Below are 20,964 nucleotides of genomic sequence, written 5' to 3'. Positions count from 1 at the left end.
AAAAGTCCTTTATCCAAGCAAGGGAAATGCTATACAACACTCAAAATTCCATTGTGCCTCACTATGCTTCATTGGCACGCATAAGCACATACATTACTGAAAATTGTAGCATTTTTACAACCAAAGTGAAGTGGACAGATATTGTGCAGACATTTTCAGACCCACTCTCCCCCACCCCCCTTTAGCTAGGCAGATGCCCCTTTTATTACAAAGCTCCACAAATGCTCAGAAGATAAATCCTTTGACGTTATTGCTTATTTTCAGACAAAGGACTTATTAGAAATTCACGAGGCAATTTATTGTGAGTCTTGAGATTTATGTCTTTTTCCCCTCATCAAAATGAATTTGACAAAGATGTTTAAAAAAAAAAAAATTGCAACTCACCTTCCAGAAGTTATCTACTTTGCCATAAACAAGTGACTGATTCTGCCTTTTGATGTCATTAATGTGTTTAATGTCACTGGAATTCAGATGCTGCTCCACCACAAACCCAAGGAAGCTGTTATCTGGAGTGTGAGCTGCAAGAAAGAAAGGAGAGACATGTTTATTACATGAAGTAATAAAGCATTGGGGCTTTAATATGTGGTCATTGTCAGAAGAGTGACTTTTATGGAAATGTCTCCTCACTTAACAAATCTGCTCCCTGCAAGTATATTCAGAGACATATTTGCTTACTTTATTGACAATATTAATTCTTACTACTTTAAGTCCAACAGAACCAAAACAGCAATAGGGGTAAGTCATTCTTTTCTTACTCATTCATCACCAGTAATAAAAATTCTGAAGGTGGAACTTGATTAACAGTACTGTTTATGATGTTTAGCTTTATGCTACAGGTGAAAGATGATGGTGTCTGAGCCAGAAGTACCCCAGTTTGACTTTCAGACCTCATTACAAGTTGCAGAGGTGGCAATTAGAAAAACACTATCTTTACACTTGTCAAGTGAGCTGGAAGACACTGAGGAACAATTAACATGAAAGTCTATGCTGGCTTAATTATTACTACATACAGTCACCTGTTAAAGTTTAACTGTACTTAAGTGTTGTTCAAATTTTACTTCCCAAAGTGGAAGAGGAGCCAACACAAAACATGGCACAAATCACTTTAATATGGTGTCTCCATTTTAATTATTTTCATGTAAAATCACAAAAGAATATACAGAGGAGAGATGTAAGAGGTTAATATGAATTTTACTGTCTAGTTCACATAATCCTTATAAATATTGGGTGTAAATCTGGCCCAATTGAAGTCAATTGGGTTTGTTCATTAATTTCAATGGAGTTAGGATTTCACCTATTATTCTTATAAATTAAAATTATTTATTGGTGCATTACATTCTAAAAAGGGCATTTCATAAAAATGTTCTGTGACATTGCCTTCTGTATAAGTCTTTTCTTACCAGCAACATCCAATAACTCTAGCCACCATTCTTTTGATGTATATAGAGATGTTATAGGTCCCCCATGAGTGTAAGAATCCCCCCCCTCAATAAAAAGTGTTCAACTAGAGAGGGACTACCATATTAAGAGGAGGAGGTTACTCACCCTGTGCAGTAACTGTGGCTCTTCTAGACATGTCCCCCTATGGGTGCTCCACTTCAGGTTCATGTGCGCACCACATACTTTTGATCGGAAATTTTCATTAGTAGCGTACATTCAGCCCATGGAGGTGCCCTAGTCATCCTTTTGTCCCACAGTAAGGCTATATAAAGCTGCATGGGTGAACCACCCTCAGTTCCCTCTCCATTGCCAAGTCTCTTAAGAAACTCCAAAGCAGAGGGGAAGGAGGACAGGTAGTGGCACACGCACAGGGTCACGCATCTCAAAGAACCACAGTTACTGCACAGGATGAGTATGGGTGCTTCACTTCAGGTGACTTCCAAGCAGAACCCCCAAAAGAAGGAGGGATCTTCGGAATCTATTCCATAACTGAGAAAAGAATTCCATTGCTAACTGCCACATGTCATCTAGAGGCATCGATTAAGGCAGTGTCTGGAGAAGCTATGTACAGAGGATCATTCAGATCTCAGATACAGGAACATTTTTAAGGAGGGCCACACATGTAGACTGAGACCTCTTAGCACGCTCTGACACACAAGGAGGAGGTGGAATGCTGGCAACAACATAATAAGCAATAATATATCTGGAGATCCATTTTGACAGTCTCTGGGTAGAAATAGCAGATCCTTTAGATCTGTCTGCAAACAAAATGAATAGTCTTGGAGATTTCCTGAATGATTTAGTCCTATCCAGGTAGAAAGCCAGCACCCATCAGATATCTAGAGTGTGGACAGCAGTCTTCAAAATGGAATTATGTGGTTTTGGAAAGAAAATTGGTAGATAAGTAGTCTGATTCAGTAGTCTGAAACCCAGATAATACTTTAGGAAGGAATCTGCGATGTGACTGTAAGGAAATCTTGTTCTTGTAGAATATTGTGAAAGGAGGGTCTGCCATTACTGCCCCAATTTCACCCACTCTTCAGGCTGATGTAATAGCCACTGCAAAGGCTAACTACATAGGGGAGTTTAATAATGAGCAGAATGTCACTGGTTCAAATGGGCATTTCATGAGATTTCTAAGAATGAAACTGAAGTCCCAAACCAGAGCAGGGGCTTTCATCTGTGGAAAAATGTTTCCCAATCCCTTCATGAACATTAAAGTTGGAGGATGAGCAAACAGTGAGACTCCCTAATTGTGGAATCCCTCAATGAACCTTGAGACAGTCCTGTTTTTCCTTTAAATGCAAGAGGTCCTCCAGAACTAGCAGAAGAGGGGCAGAGTGAGGAACAACTTTCTGGAGGTTGCACCAATGACAACATCTTTTCCATTTTTGAAGGCAAGTATTTCTGATATTACTAAATGGTAGAAAAGAGTCCATCTGCTGGCTCTTCCCCAACAAGCCATCGAGGAGCCACATCTTGAGGTGGAGAGTTCTCGGATTAGGCAGCAGCCAGATGTGTCCAGCGACAGGAAATGAGGAATTATTGGAAGATTTATCGCTGGACACAGAGATAGGTGAAGCAGGTCAGGAAACCATGTCTGCCTCGACCATGTCAAGACTATTAGGCTAACTCTGGCTTCGTCCTGTCTGATCTTGTTCACCACACTGAGAATAATAGGTGTGGGGGAAACATGTAAAAGAGCTTCTATTTCCAAGGGAGGAGGAAGGCATCCCCCAATTAATTGAGGCCTAAGCTCTTCCCCTTGAACAGGTAGTATTTTTTGTTTGAAGATGTGGCGTAGAGCTCCACTTCTGAGAATTCCTACGTTCAAAATATGTCAATAAAAATCAGCATCCAACTCCCACTTGTAGTCTTAGTGAAAAGATCTGCTGAGATGAAATTCTTATGTGATGCCTTATACATCAGTTCCATAGCTTTATTGCCTTCGATGCAGAGGGAAATGGGATCTCGTCCCCTCCTGCATGCAGTACACGTCGTCGGTCATGACTCTGATAGACTTGTCTTTGATGAGAGACAGAAAGCAATGGTAAGCATTTCTAAATCCTCTGAATTCCAACAGGTTGAAACGGAGAGTGGTTTATTGGGTGACTATCCGCCCTGTACTGTATGAGCACTGAGGTGTGCCCCCATCCTGTTACCTGAAATTGGGCCAGCTAATAAGCTTAGGGAGGACTAATGACCCACCAGAGTTTGGCAGAAAGCAGCATGTTTATTATATTGATAGCTAAGCTCAAAAGAAGGGGGGTCACACTCACAATTGCATACTCACACTCCCAGGACAGGCACGGCACTGGAGATGTCAGGATTCTTCAAGGTAAGTGTCCCACAGCGCAACGATGGATGGTGCGGTGAAGGTAAGTCTTCCCAAGGCACGATGGAATGCACCGCAGCGAACCACTGGCCAGGCGGTCCGGGCAAAGGGCCTTCATGGGAGGTACAAGCTTGTGAGTGCACTGCTGAGCACATGGCCCCTTCCCCTTTTAAGGACCTGCTTCTTATGGCCTGCGACTAGAGATGACTTGGCTGCGTCTGGTTGGTCACACTTCACCTCGGGCAGTGTCCATGCATTGGGTGTGTGAGCGCTGCCTAATTAGAGTCCCAGACACCTTGTCTAGCTCTTTTGATCTTCCAGCTGTTTTAGCAGCCCATTCATTCTACAAGCATTCCAGGAGGGAGGGGGAGAGGGAAAGCCACTTCACAGGTATTCAAAGAGGGAGAGGAGACAAGGGGGGGGGAGAAGGTGTAACAGATCTTTTGAACATACAGGTTATATAGAGCATACAGATCATTGCTGCTCCTACAACACATCCCAACACAGATACCTCTGTCATTACGTGACCATCAGCACCAGCTGAAAGAAGGAACTCCAGCACCTATTTTTATGATCTTGCCACCAGTTGGGGAATTGATACTTGTTTGTCTAAGCTGTGTCTGCTTGATGAACAAGCTATTCTGAGCCATCTCTAGAGACAGTGAAGGCATAATCTTGCATGATTTGTCACAAAAGTGCAAGCTTCCATGTGACCCAGAAGCTGAAGACAGTTTGTTACTGAGATATGGGGGCTCATCTGAATAGACCTGACAAGGTCTGACAGTGCTAAGAAACTGTCCCTGGGAAGAAATGCCCTGGCTGCCAGGGAATCCAGGGATGCCCCTATAAACTATAATTTTATATGGTAGTCAGCATGGATTTTTCCACATTCAGTTGAAAGCCAAAGTCCACGAATAAGGCAAGTGTCCTCCATGTGGCAGAGAGCACCTCCTTATAAGACAGACCCTTGAACAGCCAATTGTTGAGGCACAAAAACACTACAATTGCCTGTCGATGCAAGTAGGTGGCCACTACGGCTAGAACCTTTGAGAACACCCTTGAAGCTGAGGAGAAGCCAAATGGGAGCACTCAGTATTGAAAGTGTCCTGGCCTATAATGAAATGCAGGTACCTTCTGTGGGATAGGTGAATCGCTATGTGGACGTATGCATCTTGAAGGTTAAGAGCCAAAAGCCAACCCCCTGAATCTAGTGAAGGAATTACACCTGCCAGACACCATCCTGAACTTTTGGGACCTCACAAATCTGTTTAGGAGTCTTGCATCCTAGATTGGTCCCTATCCTCCATTTTTCTTTGGCACAAAGAAGTACCCTGAGTAGAAACCTCTTCTTTTGTGCTTAGTGGGAACAGGTTCTATGCTCCTATATGAAGAAGGGAGTTTATTTGCTGTCTTAGAAAGAGCTTGGATGGGAAAGAGGGATGAGGAGGAGGAAGGGAGGTAAAGTCGACGGTGTAGTCCGTTATTACTTCCAGAACCATTACTCCGAGCTTGCCAGAAATGGAAGAGATGGTCTCTGCATCGGGGGGTGGGCAAATGATTGCAGCTGACAATCTACGGAAGGGGGAGGGTTCAAACCCTCGATCATCCCATCAAGAAGCAGCAGCTGCCGCCGCCTGCTGCAAACTAGGGTCCGATGGATGAGAGGAACTCTTTCTCTGGAACCTTTGTCTCTTCCTTGGAGGTTCCAAAGGTCTCTCTAAAAAAAGAAGAATTGCATGAGGCAGGATGTTTGGGCTGTTTGGGATCTACTAAATTTTCTTTTCTCTGAATGAGTGTAGATGGCCAATGAACGCAACGTGGCTCTACAGTGTTTTAGAGTGTGTAGTGACTTGTTGGTATTCTCTGCAAACAAATTCAGTCCATCAAATGGGAGCTCATCTATCATATTCTGGACTTCTGGGGAACCAGAAAACTGGAGCCAGGATGCCCTGCACATCACCATGGCTGTGGAGATTAAATGCGCCATGGTGCATCTTGACAGTTATGGACCAGGACAGCTTGAAGGGGTGTTGAGGCCAGTAACTGTCCCTCAGCAATAACTGCCTGGAATTGTTCCTTTTGGACTGGAGGAAGGTGCTGGATAAAACAATTAAACCCTGTATAATGTGTGAAGCTGTATTTGGGCATTAGTTCCTCACATACCATAGCTAAACTCACATTCAGAGTACTACAGAAATCAAATATGATTATGGGGCTTCAACAGTTCATTCTTGAAAATCAGGAAACTGACTGACACCATAGAAAAGATAAGTTTATATACACACAGTATCTTTTTATGTCACTAGTGGATCTCTCACAATTTCAGTAAAATGGACAAAATGTACAGATTCACAAGTAAAATGAAAGAATTTCAGAGGATAAATCAAGCAGAAAAATAGTTTTATATATAATATTTACATAATACTTAAATTGCTTTTTGAGTAAGAAAAACATAGTTAGTTACATATATAGTAGTTTGTGGATGACATTAAAGTTGCCAAAGTAGACTCATGCATTTATTGTCAGGATCTGTGATTTCCGTTCTCAACACACGAATGCAAGAAATACTGATGCACCCAGAGGCACAAGGCTACAAGGAAGACTTCTAGGAAAACAATTTAATGCACATTATACAGACAATGAAATCCTCTCAGTTATTATATTCTCTATTGGACTATTGTGCCTTGAATAAACTACATGAAATCCAATTATAATTACCCTTTTCACAAAAAATATTTCAGCTACAGTCAGACAGAGAACTTTTAGACCAGACATATAGACCAGAGAAATTGACAGTGGTATTTAACAATGAATAGTGCAGAGAGAATAATACTGATCAAGGGCACCTTTTCCATTTTCTTTTATTTTAGGAAACGGATGCAAAGGAATGGGAAGGAAATACGAAGTTAAAAGAAAACACTAACATTGCTAGTTTGCGTTACTGCACTTACACGAAAACACATAAAAAGGGAAACAGAACCTCATGCTTCCGGATAACTCAGAGGACTGGCAATAAAATGTACAACGTTTTTCCAGTAAGTTACTATTCAAACATGGCCCATTTTAGTCATTATATTTGCTTTATGTGAAAAGTTGTGTTCCAGTCCAGATTGAAATAGCTTTATCTAAAATTGGCTACATTAAGAATTTCTACCAACTTTTGCCTGCCTGATTCCTGCTTGCTTGATTTTTATCCAGTAGTAATTGTCTTGCCCTCATAAACAAAGCCCTAGAAGTAAAGTTGAGTTACAATCACACTGTAAAATCTTTACTGATAAGTATTTTAAGGTCACAACCCAATAAAAGATTGTGCTACCTCTGGGGGAGTGAGAGGCCAAGAAAGCTGGCTCTTTCCCATCAAATTTAGCAAGATGTCAAATCCTTGAGAGTTCTCCAGCACTGCAATTGCACATGCTTCAGAATGCGTTTGGTTGACTTATATATTTACCATCTCTGTTGTGATAAAATGCCAAGTGCTGAAGAATCAGAATAACCACCATATGTAGAATTTAAAAAACTGGATGGATATTATCTGTTACACGCCAATAGTTTACGCGCACATATACTGTTTCGAATATAATTTATGAAGTTGTTCTGCGTAGAAGTAGTAAATCCTAGTATATATGCAACACTAAGAACTATTAAACCTTATAAAATCTCTGAAAATGGATAACTGTTACCCACATTTAAGAAGGGAGGAAACTAAGAGGGAAAAAAAGGGTTATGCCATAAAGAGAATCAGATCCATAGCTGAGATTAGCTATCAGGACTTGTGTATCCAAGCCTGCTGCTCAGACCACTGGATGTACACACATTACTTGACAAAAACAATATTTGCTGTTTTGCTGCATTAAAAATATTTTCCCTTTAAATAAAGAGAATTTAGTGCGCATTAAACAGAGGGACTAAGAACAAGCTACAGATGATGGGCACAGGATTGCCCTTGCAACTATTATCCCAATTCACCACCATTCTGAGCTGCTATCTTGTGCAGGGCCTCACGCAGAAAGTTATGTACCAACTGTATTAAATAATGCCTCACAAATGAGCCCTGGTTTTAAATTTCTATTTGCGTCATGAACCAAGAATATGAGATTAGGTCACCAGAAGCAAAAGGCACATTTGCTTAACCATCCACCCTCTCTCAAACCCTGCCTAGAACTGTCCTGTTCAGTAACATCCAGGAGCGCCGCCAGCTTTTCTGCCTCCCTAGGCGGCGGAAGGTCCCGCCCCGAAATGCTGCCCCCCCACAAAGGCGGCGGAAGGTCCCGCTGCCGAAATACCGCCACGGTCGCCGCCCCTCAAATTGTAGTGCCCTAGGCGACCGCCTAGGTCACCTAATGAGTTGCGCCGGCCCTGGTAACATCTCCTAGTCACAAATCATTACCATATTGTTTGTTACTTGCCACTAAACAATTGTGAATGCAGCTCCTTTATTTGTTGAACTTTCACTGTACTTCTCTAGGACTGTATGCATAGTGCATGACGAACTAAATGTGTCTCTTAGATTTTTACAGAGCAGTTAAACTCAACAGCATGGTAGACAGCAAGTAGCCAAGACTTGGCAAGTAGCCCCAAATATAGCCAACAATGAAAAAGCAAATAAGGAGTTCTTTTACAGAATCTGCAACAATGAGGAACTCCCATTAATTCAGGGACAAGCCTCACAGTGTTCTAAATAAATTGGGTTTGGTTTACTTTCCACTGTCAGCACTTGCACAGTAGATAAGCCTTGCTCTCATGAAGGTTGGCAGCATATCGGCAACACTCTCAAAATGTTCCTGAGCTATTTCTCAGATACACCGGGAACAAACCAGATCTCTCTCGACATTCGGCAAACACGTAATTCTTCCTTTCACTCATTATTTATTGGTTACTGTATGGAAAATAAAATCCCACCCTTTTGTCTCTATTCCCTTAATCTGGCCTGCTGCTTCATTTCATCTGGCCCTCAACAAGTCTCAGCGCCGCAGGCCGGAAGCTCCGAGCCTGCCCCTGCCTGGGGCTGGAGCCGCGAGCCAGAGCTGTCAGCTCTGTGCAGCTCCCAGCATGTCCCCTAGGAGCAGGGGTGATCAGAGAAGCTCCGCGTGTTGCCCCCGCCCCCAGCGCCAGCTCCGCAGCTCCCATTGGCCGGGAACTGCAGCCAATGGGAACTGCGGGAGCGGCACCTGTGGGTGCGGGCAGCACGCACCGTGCAGAGCCCCCTGCCCCCTCCGCATAGGGGCCGGACATGGTGGCTGCTTCTGGGAGCAGCTCGGAGCCCTGGCAGGCAGGGAGCCTGCCCCGCTGCATCACCGACCGAGAGCTGCCCGAGGTAAGCGCTGCCAGGCCAGAGCCCACACCCCGAACCCCCTGCCCCAGGTCAGAATCCCCTCCCGCACCCAGACTCTCTCCCGGAGCCCGCATCCCAAACCTCCCGCACCCCAACCCCCTGCCCACTCACGCACTCCAAATCCTTTGGTCCCAGCCCGGAGCCCCTTCCTGCACCCCAAACCCTTCACCCCCCAGCTCCACACCAGAGCCCGCACCCACAGCCGGAGCCCTCACCTCCTCCCACACCACAGCCCTCTGCCCCAACCCGGAGGCCCCTCCCGTACCCTGAACCCATCATTTCTAGCCCCACCCCAGAACTTAGGGGAAGCCCTGAGCCTCACTCCCCGCAGGGCTGTGTGTGACCTGCGACTGATTTTTTCTGTTGGACAGTGGCCCCTGATAGAAAAAAGGTTCCTCGTCCCTGCATTAACCCCTTAGTGCTGCCAGAGTACAGGTGTCCTTTAGCAGCAGTTCTACTTAAAGAACAAAATGTCAGTATGAACCTCTGCATACAAGGTGAAAAAAGCCCAAACTCTGAAGGTGAAAGTTTGACAAGCTTGTCTGCCAAGTCTGAACAGGGAATAGTATGCCCGTTCTCACCATGCCCCTACCTAGCAAGCATCAACTGCTTTTGGGGTTGCACTGGGCATTGGTACATGGATTGGATCCTAGAAGTAACTATGCATAACTGCATGGAAGTCCTTTTCCAGGCCTCTCCTGCTCTTAGACAGCCTGCAAAGGTGACTATTCTCCACCTGCTGCTGGAGACTACTGAAGTCTGAGCAGCTGTTAGACCCTTACCACATAGGGGTGAAACTGGAAGACTGCATAATCTTTCTCCATCATATGACAAAGCGACTATAACCCATGCACCTGACCGGGTATAGAAGATCGAAGAGAACAAAGATACTTCCAAGTTGTCAAGCACTACTTACCATCCTCTAAACCAAGTTGAGTATGGAAATTAAACATAACATGGTCAACATTTTCAAGAGGGATTTTGGGTGCCCAAACTGAGACATGAAATTGGCCTGGTTTTCATAGGCCCAGCACTTTCTGAAGCTGACTCCCCCTCACCTTCTTTAAGAGGTCTTAAGTTGGACACTCAAAATCACTTTTAAATGTATGTGGGTTAAAATTTTCAAAAGTGCACTTCATGAATTATGAGAGAAGAAAAGACTCAATGGATTAAGAAATTTGTGAACAAAATGATATCTTATTCTGTCTCCTTGACATTTACCGAGGCAAAGTGGAGACCTTTCAACCTTCCCCCATTCTGTCAAGAAGGCGATATCTGTCTCCATGAATGTTCTACCTCATTTGACTGCAGTCCTAACACACTGAACCATTACAACTAAAACAGGAAAATTGGACACTTTTTTCTAGCAGTCATTGTTGAAGTAGAGCAATATTAGCGCACACCTTGCCATTACTGAAAAGATGCATTGTGGTTGTCCAAAGGAAAAAAATCAAATATGTACTGTGTTTCAGACAATAATGAATCTGTATATTCACAATAAATGCAGATGAGCTGTGTGTGTATGAAACAGGTATAATGAAAGGAGGTATCTTGATTGACCTCTGTAGGTTATTACTGTTTGGTTACCCAACATGACTAATGTTTCGGATTTATCAGGGTGTTTTTGACAACACTGGGTGGGATTCATTAATTTGTTATGTCCAAAGGGAATAATATAGGATAGGCATATATCTGGTGTCTTTTCAAGGAAAAAACCTGACTGTCCCCCAATAAACATGCTTGCCTTGTTTTTGCTGATGCCTGTTGAAATGGCATAGGAGGTGTTAGCTAGCTTGCCTAAAATCACATAAGTGAGTCACAGCTGCAGAGACAGGAATACAACCTAAAAGTTCTGGCTCCCAATTTCTTGATCTAAACACACTACACTCCCTCCAACAATTTGATTAGCTGACACTGATTTTTCAGACACACATATCAGGCATTGCATAAGCTGTCTAAATATTTCAGAGCCACTGAACAGCTTTACTTTTTTTTTCTTTTAATAATAGTCAAGTGCAACTTTCAGCTACATTGTTCTCAAGTACATGTTTTAATTTTCAACAGAATTGCAGGTTGTTGGGTTCAAATAATTTGAATCAGTCCACCTCAGTTTAAATGCTCATAACAGAAAAACAAACCAGGTACAAGCAAATCTTGAAACTATATGCAAGGAAAACTACAGATGCAAAAATTATGTTGAATGATGGAGATTGTGAGTTTATGATATCTGAACAAAAAGCAATGGGGAAAGCATTGTGCTCTGTTCAGTTAAAGACAAAACTTATGAAAAAAGGCATAAATACAACATCACAGCCTGAAGAACTCTGACTTAAAATGATCAAATACAACAGTAATTTAGTCTACCAAATGGAATCACTCTGCAAATATGTCAAAAAACAACCACCAATCACTCTGCAGAAGTGTTTGAGAAACTGAAGCTAACAAAAGTGAACTCCAGACATCAGTGTGTGTTGGAAAACTAATTTTAGAATAAACCTCCTTACCAAAATTTATATCCAGTTAATACCGTTCTTTTGTGCATTTGTGCTGAGTGTACTGCAGCTTTGCATATTCAAAAACAGAATTACTAGCCCCCTGCCCTCTGCGTTTTGCTAGATTATGACCTAGCTTTTGAAACTGCAAAGATTCTCCCTAATGGGAACATTCACTTTTAATTCTAGCTCTAGAAGCAATTATATATGAAAACAAGGATACTTACGGAACATTGTATAAAACTGCTGTGGATTAAGGTTCCATTTCCCCCACGGCGTCTTGTGGCCTTTAGACTGGGCATAATGAGCATGATTAAACTCAGGTTCAGTCCCGAACGAATCCAGTACTCGTAACATACACCTGAACGAAAAACAAGCAATTAAAATCATTCATGTTCTTCTTTGACTAAGCTTTTCTTTTAAATTTAAGAACTTCCTTTACCCAGAACAAACCTTAATCATTTCTAAATTGTGCAATCACAAAAATGTTTTTTACTGTTTATTTTCATTGAAATAATAAATGTCACCAAGCATAGATGCAACCAAACAGGCTTTGAGAAGAACAAATGTGGAGAAAGTGGATAAGGAAAAGTTATTTACTTGTTCCCATAATACAAGAACTAGGGGTCACCAAATGAAATTAAAAGGCAGCAGGTTTAAAACAAATAGAAGGAAGTTCTTCTTCACGCAGCGCACAGTCAACTTGTGGAACTCCTTACCTGAGGAGGTTGTGAAGGCTAGAACTATAACAGTGTTTAAAAGAGAACTGGATACATTCATGGTGGTTAAGTCCATTAATGGCTACTAGCCAGGATGGGTAAGGAATGGTGTCCCTAGCCTCTGTTTGTCAGAGGGTGGAGATGGATGGCAGGAGAGAGATCACTTGATCATTGCCTGTTAGGTTCACTCCCTCTGGGGCACCTGGCATTGGCCACTGTCGGTAGACAGGATACTGGGCTAGATGGACCTTTGGTCTGACCTGGTACGGCCGTTCTTATGTTCTGTTCAAATGTAGGTTTCAAAAGTCACTAACTACTGTGCATTCATATAAATGAAAATGGAAAATGCACATGTCTGGTATTTGGTTTTGTTGGATACACTTTATTAACTTAGCATATTCATCTGGGACTAGCTGCTTAAAGGCACAGTGTAAAGAATCAAAGAAAAAGGTTTTAAATTCCTTTCTGTCCCTAATTTATAGCAAAAACTAGAAAAGATTTAAAAGTATAATTTACCTCTCTCTTTGAATCCTTCCACTGGCTCTCCCTTCTCTATCACATCAAACATAAGCGGTTTGTCTTTACTTTCTAGGCCCATCATGGCCTATCCTCACTGTAGCTGACATCTCTCATTCACTACTGAAATGCTGACTCCTGCTAAGGACTGGCCCATGATGCCAACCTCCATTGTCCACTTGTTAACTTTTCAGACAAGCACCGTTGTGCTTTCTCCCATACTGCCCCCTCACGGTTGGAAGGAGATCTCCTTAATCATATGCAAAGCTACCTCATTATCTCCCTTCAAATCACTCCTTAAAACTTTTTTTTTTTTTTTTTTACCTTGATGCCTACAACTTGACAGCAGTTAGGCCACTAGTTTGTTGAGACCACTGTCAGTCATGCCGACCAATGTTGTCTCATTGTTTCCTTGCACTCCCATCTGTCTGTATCGAGCTATTGTTTCTTATCTTATGTACAGACTGAAAGCTCTGCGTGGCAGGGACTATCTTTGTGTTCTATGTACAGCCCCTAGCACTACAGGGTCCTGGTCCATGACTAGGGGCCCCTAGGTTAATGTAATTCAGATAGAAAATAATGACTGCTGACTCTTCTAAATGGACACCGATTCTAATTTTGGTGTCTCCTAATCTTTTTAAGGGCTGAGAATTGTCTCCAACAACCCAAGCGACACATACGGTTTTTGAAAGGGAGCAGAACTGCCCCCCTCCCCCCAAAAAAGAGCAAAATATGGGTTGTAGCAGATAGACGGCAGGGAGCTTGTAAAAGTGGGGTCTACACCAAAGTGTGCTATAGAGTATAGCTCTGCAGGGTTTGATCTATGTCACTGCACATTGAGGGCGAAGGCATGGCCAACTGATCTACAGTTACATGGATCCACTTTCCATCCCCCACTGGTGAGGGTCTTGCAGCTGCATGAGGTACTAAGGGGAACAGATTGCAACAGTAACCAATGACTTGGTGAGCAGCTGCTCTCCCTTTTGAGAAGTGATCTACCCTCCCAGCCCCCATACACTACCTTATGCATAAGCTCATTTCCTCAGAAAGGAAGAAAGAACTTAGCCCTAAAAATACATATGTACAGTCATCTGTAGTCATTTGTTTCACACATTTCTTTTACAATTTCTCCTCCAGCCCCCAATGTCTAAATGAAAATTCATAAAGCAATGGCAAATTGTAGCTTTAATATGAAATGTTACCTTCATTTGAGAGCACAGGACAGAATAATTTACACGTTTTATCCCTATAGTGATCTTTCAAGCAAAATGAATAGAAAAATACAACATACTGTGAATCGCAAAACAACAAAGCTGACAGTTCAGTTTCTGTAGTAGTTATTCAGTGTTTTATGTCAACTGTTTTCATTGAGAACGTTTTACAACAGTGGCAATTATCTCTGCATCACAGAGAACACTCCAGCAGGACAAAAACAGACTCTGCAGCAGTAAATCAGAGAGTAAGAACAGCATTCTTGTTTCTTGGGTAGTCTCAATTCAGCATTCCTAATAAATGCACACTTTGGTCAGATGTGTGACTTGAGAGACTTCTAGGAAGCTGAAGAATTGAGACCTCATTGGGGCCTGTTGAATCATCTACATGAGGAGCACAAATGCTTCAGGTATATTTAATGCTACATGTACAGGCTGATTTAAACAGCTGGATCTGTAATTGGAAAGGATCCAATATAGAGAAAACAAAGGGTCTCTGAAGCAGCAGGATGATAGAGATACAGAAGTGATGGAAGGTGCAGCAGAAAGCAAGCTAATCAAGGAGGGAAGTAAATGAAGGGTGTGTTTATTCGATAATGGCATGTGGGAATGGAGAAACGAATAAGGAAAGGGAAGGTCAGTTAAGAAAGGTCTGGAAAGGCAAACCTGAGCCATAAGACACAGCAGGGTGTGTGTCATGACACATGCAGACAGTTGGAGTGCCTTCGAACTGCTGTAAGGCTGGCAAGGGTATGCAGTGGCATGCTTGGTTGAGTCTTAATGGATTTTATTTAAAATGAGACATTTATGTTGAACAGCAGTACTCTAAGTGTTACAAAAATAATTATGTACCACGAATTCTTGGATATATTTGCTGGTTTTAAACCATCTCCACAGAACACACTGTAGCAGAAAGTATTAAATGAAGTCTGAAGTGTCCTATGCTTCCGATAGCTTGGGAGTGAGGGAAGATCTTACTGAAAACTGTGCTCAGACACCACACTATTACATTAGTACTTAATCGTTTAAATATATCAAGTTTTTCAGAAGCACCTTTCAAGAGACTCTTACCTACAGTAAGGTCACTATAAATCTGCCTAATGTATTTAAAGTAAGAAAAAAATAAAATCAAACAACTGAAATATCCACATTATTTAGTATATTTTCTATAAAAACTTAAGAGTGAGCAATAAACCTCTAGGTCTATGAAAGGAAGATAGGATGGAGAACGGGGACTGGATTTATTTTTAAAAAAAGGAACAACCTCCCCCTGATTTCCCTATAGTTTGGGTTTTAACATTGTTAAAAGTTACAGTAGCTGATGCTTATTGTTGTTTTTCCTTGCCTGTACTAATAGTTTACAATCATTCAACAATGCTTCGGTAACACCATTCCTGACATCTACTGTCAGCAATGGGTGGCTTTTCCAGTGTAGGCCACAGAATCTTTCTGGCTAGTTAGGACCTGCATTTCTAATGTAAAAATTTAAGCAGACTTCCTTTCAGGGCTTCTTTATACAGAATACCATCAGATTAGGCCTGAATAAGCACTGGGAGTGTTTGGGTCATTATAAAATCTAAACTTACTTTCCACAATACTAATTTCTCCCTACTGTTACTCACACCTTGTTGTTAACAGTCTGTAATGGGCCACTCTCTTACCATTTCAAAAGTTATTTTTCCTCCCTTGGTATCCTGCTGTTAATTGATTTATCTCATTAGACTGAACTCACACTTGGTAAAGCAATCCCCATCCTTACATGTATTTATACCTGCTCCTGTATTTTTCACTTCATGCATCTGATGAAGTGGGTTCTAGCCCATGAAAGCTTATGTCCAAATAAATTTGTTAATCTCTAATGTGCCAAAAGGACTCCTCGTTGTTTTTATTTATACAGAATGTTGCTCATTTTGAATAGCAGTCGTGTTATACATCAAAGCCAAATCAGTTTCGGTACATTCGTGATACTGGCAGCACCAATGATACTGGACATACAGCATGTGTTACCTGATGTCATCACTGGTGCTACAAGCAAGAGAAATGAACAAAAACAGGATTTGGTTCATTCAGAATTTCAGAACTCCCAGCAGCAAGAGTCGCTGCTTTTGGAGCTGCTAACTCTAGTCACCTAATTTGAAATCATCAATAACTTCCTTTGAGCTAAAGTTCTCTTACAAAACTGATATGGCAGTGAATATTGAAATGAACAAACAGCAAGTTTGAATTTAATTCACATTCAAGCCTGTTCTGTACAAGCAGACTAAACTGGTCAGCATACGGACATCTGCTGAGAGAATTTAACTGACATAAAACTAAGGAATGCGAGCACAGAAACACCCTTCGCTTCGCTATAGAACAAAAAAAAGTGCTCATACTGTAGTTATAACAAGAACTGTACAGCTATTAAGTATTAATAAATGAAGACAGCAATTAGTAAAGAAGCAATGACAAGGTAGCAGTTCTATATGATAATGTTCATTCTATTGGAATAAACTAAAATATATGTAAACATCTGCTTTGACACTGGAATTATCCAGGTTAAGTAAATTCTTTCACTGACAAAATTTGCCAAGAAGCTTATGTTACTCTTTGTTTGTGTATGGGGGAAGGGGCACTGGTAACCAATTTATTTTAAAAAGCAAAACTAAGAAAAATTGTAGTTCACACAAATTTGTTTAGAGCCAAATTTAATTGCAAAACTCATGAACCAGGATAAAAGTTGAATTAGAAAAAAATAGAGAAAATATATTGACATTTTAAGATGTAATGATTCATGAAATAAAAAAAATGGAAAGCTAATCAAACAACCTTGGTGTCATGCTACATTTACATATCTTCATTATAAAACATGGCAAATAGGAAATTAAATGGGAAAAAAAAGGAAGGGACCATTTTCATTTTACACACGTTTTTTTGCCATTCTGGCCTAATGATAGAATCATATCTGGCAGAAAGACAACCAAAGAAATTCAGTGGAAAACAAGATTAGATTGATTAGTGTGCTCCTCAGAGCAGAACCTATCTTTATTTCGAATTTCCTTCCAAGTCCCTATGAGAGAATTCTGTAATGTGCAAGCTTGGGCATGAGCGTAATTTAAAATAAGCCTATGATGGAAAAGATGGAACTTAGAAAAAACTGAGGCTGGGAGAAACGCTAAGCTGACTTTTTTCTGCCTCCACGAGAATACATTTCAGTACATTCACTTTTAAAAAACAGAATTTATTGGGAATTTTGAGTGACACCACCAACTTGATTTAGAAGCAATTTAGAAACAGTCAAGATTGCAAGTCACACAAAAAAAAATATTTTATTAAATCCAGGAGTTTGGATTCCTTTTTACAGCACACTGAAACATTTTGCAATAAGCTATTTTAGACCTGCTGGTCCCCAGTGTGGTGGGGAGAGAGGCAGAGAGACAGAAAGAGAATTTATTTCAGCACTCAACTACCCTGACAGTTTTTTCCCCCTAATATCTTGCTGCAATTTAAGCTCATGGATTCTTGTCCTATTCTCAGAGGTTAAGGAGAATAATTTTTCTCCCTTCTTGTAACAACCTTTTATGTACTTGAAAACTGCTATCATATCCCCCATCAGTCTTCTCTTCTCCGGACTAAACAAACCCAATTTTTTCAGTCTTCCCTCACAGGACATGATGTCTAGACCTTTAACCATTTTTGTTGCTCTTCTCTGGACTTTCTCCAATTTGTCCACATCTTTCCTGAAATGTGGCGCTCAGAACTGGATACAATACTCCAGTTGAGGCCTAATCAGCGCAGAGTAGAGCAGAAGAATTACTTCTCGTGTCTTGCTTACAACACTACTGTTAATACATCTCAGAATGATGTTTGTTTTCTTTGCAACTGTGTTACACTGTTGACTCATATTTAGCTTGTGATCGATCCACTCTGATCCCTAGATCCCTTTCTGCAGTACTCCTTCCTAGGCAGTCATTTCCCATTTTTTTACTCCTGAGGGAATTCTGCTCCAAAAAATTAAAAATTCTGCATACATTTTAAAATTTTGCATATTTTGTCAAAATAACACAATATGATCACACCATTTTCAATTATTTGCAAATTACAAAAATAACTGAAAATGGTATGATTATATATTTTGTGTTTGTGTGTTATTTTAACAAATAAAATATGCAGAACTTTGCAGAATTTTAATTTTTTGGCAAATAATTCCCTCACGAGTACCAGGGCTCTGTGTGGTGCAATTTGGGTGCAGGCAGCTCGGTGGGAGGCCCGGGGGAGGGGGGAGGGGAAAGAATCTGGATGCACAGGGGCTCGGTGCAGGGTTCTGCGTGCAGGGGGAATGGGACTCTGCAGGGGAGTCCAGGTGAAGGTGGTTAGGGCTCAGTGGTAGAGGGGAACTGGGGGGGGGGGGCGCGGCAGCTCAGGGTGCAGATGGTTGGGGCTCAGTGGGGTGGGGGTCCAGGGGTCCTGATGTAGGGGGTGAGGCTTAGCGGGGGTGTTTGGGGGGCTTGGTTGGGGGGATTCTATGACTTTTCAAAGTCAATTGACTTTTCAAAGTCAATTGCTAATGGCTCAGATATCTCCTCAGTCAGCTCCTTGAGTATTCTAGGATGTATTTCACCAGGCCCTGGTGATTTGAAGATACCTAACTTGTTAAAGTAATTTTTAACTTGTTCTTTCCCTATTTTAGCCTCATATCATACCTCATTTTCACTATCATTCACTATGTTAGATGTCCAATTGCTACTAAATCTTTTTGGTGAAAACTGAAAGAAAAGTCATGTAGCACTTCTGCCTCCCCTCCTCCCTCATTGAGTAATGGGCCTACCCCTGTCCTTGGTCTTCCTCTTGCGTCTAATGTAGTTTTAGAATGTTTTCTTGTTACTCTTTATCTCTAGAGCTAGTTTAATCTCATTTTGTGCCTTGGCCTTTCTAATTTTGCCCCTACATACTTGTGTTATTTGTTGATATTCATTCATCCTTTGTAATTTGACCTAGTTTCCACTTTTTTGTAGGACTCTTTTTGGAGTTTCAGATCATTGAAGATCTCCGGGTTAAGCCAGGGTGGTCTCTTGCTATACTTCTTATCTTTCCTATGCAGTGGAACAGTTTACTCTCATGCCCTTAATAATAATAGCAGTTAATGGCCTCAGTTCAGTTCCCAGTGGACAGATATTTATACATCACAAAGGCCACCACAACTTGTAGCCCCAGTAAACTCAATAGGCCAGAGATTGAACTACCCATTCATCCTTAAAGATGGGTCTCTCCAGCTCAAGGTTGGGACAGTGTGTGAAAGGTATTGCCACTGACTGTGCAAGTACTATTTCAGTGGATAAACAGAGGTCCTCAGTCTCCAGTGTCACCTAGCAGCTCTATGTTCTTGGGGAACCAGGGCACAGTACCCAGCCTGTCTGACTCACAAAAGACCTCCCCTCCGCACGCCCCCCGGGCCTCTGCTTGAACCAGAACCGTTCAGAAGACAGACTTACAAAAAGCAATGAAAAGGCAGTAGGAGACGCACCTAAACCCCTGGGATAAGGATGACAGGATTAAGGAAACTCCCCTAGCCTCATTTGCATGGAAGATGGACAAGGAGACATCTCCATTAGCATACAGAATGGAGAACAAAGATTCCAAGGCAAGAACCGCACGGAACTCTGGGACCAGAAAAGCAGGGAAGCACTGCATGATGGGGGAATCTCTGCTCCAGATGTTAATGAACCCACACCTGCACACCTGCTCAGTAGTTATCAGACCAATTCTAGTAATAAATTCTTTATTGGTATCCAAGACAATGAAGCTCCCTAATTGTATTGTGAGCTCCCTCCAAGGAACACCGCCCATAGCCAGGAGTGATCAGCTCCCATTGGCTAGCCTGAAAAAAACAACTTTGGTATACTCCCTTGAGCCATCAGTTCACACAAACAAATCTAGTATTCTCCCTTGAACCATTGTTGTTTCTCTAAAAAAACCCGTACCCATGCTCAAGTATGTGTTCTGATGCCTGGATCCAAAATCTGGATCTTCTCCTGACTGATCGTGCTGGGGGCTCTGCCTGTCTCCAGCACTCTGGACCCTCAGTTACCACCACCACCTGGGACCCCTGATTGATTCAAGCTTCATGGAGTGGTGAAAACCCAGTTCGCTCTCTCTCTCTGGTTATAGCCTTCTGACCCTACTTGCGTGATCAATTATAGTTTTCTAACCCTGACTTTTATAATCAAATTTAAGTTAGATTTAATATTATAACTGTTTTGTTTGTTTGGCTCCCCTATGGTTATTACCTGGCAATAAATAATGTTCATGATAAAGCTGGTTGCTTCTCTCTCTCCCTTGTGCGTGTTTCTTTTGTTTCCTCATTCGCTCTGCAGCAATGCTCTTCATACCTAAGCTAAAAGATCCCTGCAGCGTCCAAAAATCCTGTGGGGTTTGCTCATCAAGTGGGTTACTACCAGAACAATTGTAACGTGAAAGTGGGGATAGAGACATGCTGAACCTGGGACATATGAGGGTGGCAGACTGAAAGTGCTGCTTGACCCATCCTGCTCAGGCATACTCTATTCTGTGCCCATGGCATATAAGGGTGACAGCTTGGAAATGCTGCTCAACCCAGCCTACTGAGTCCAGGGACATATACGGCATCAGCTTGGGAGTGCTGAGTAACCTGGTCCTCTCAGACGTGCTCTGTTAATGTGTGTGTGTCTGATTCTGGGGCTGGAAGAACCCAGCCCCGGGGAACATAGGTCCTGCAGGATAGCTCCGTGGGGAGGGAACTTGCAGCAGGGATAAGTAGAGCGCCATATGAGAACACAAGTGACACATGCAGTACATTGACAGAAGTACAGAAACTGCTCTCCCCAGAAGAGTAACTCTAATAAATGAGCATACCCCAAAGTAACAGGCAAAGCTGGTAACACCAGGACTGTCAATCCAACAC

At 42.0% G+C, this 20,964-nt stretch overlaps 1 protein-coding gene across 1 annotated transcript in view; it reads right to left on the bottom strand.

Moving 5' to 3' along the window:
• Window positions 1–20,964, bottom strand: part of MGAT5 (alpha-1,6-mannosylglycoprotein 6-beta-N-acetylglucosaminyltransferase) — a 165,048-nt gene that overhangs the window by 57,701 nt on the left and 86,383 nt on the right. The window contains exons 9-10 of the mRNA XM_065413559.1: window positions 11,827–11,960; window positions 385–518 (exon numbers count right to left, since the gene is read on the bottom strand). Coding sequence (XP_065269631.1) covers window positions 385–518; window positions 11,827–11,960 — 268 coding nt within the window. The remainder of the gene's footprint in view (window positions 1–384; window positions 519–11,826; window positions 11,961–20,964) is intronic.

The sequence above is a fragment of the Emys orbicularis genome, chromosome 11 (genome assembly GCF_028017835.1).
Source record: "Emys orbicularis isolate rEmyOrb1 chromosome 11, rEmyOrb1.hap1, whole genome shotgun sequence".
Lineage (NCBI taxonomy): Eukaryota > Metazoa > Chordata > Testudines > Emydidae > Emys > Emys orbicularis.
This window is presented reverse-complemented; position numbering and strand designations above follow the sequence as displayed.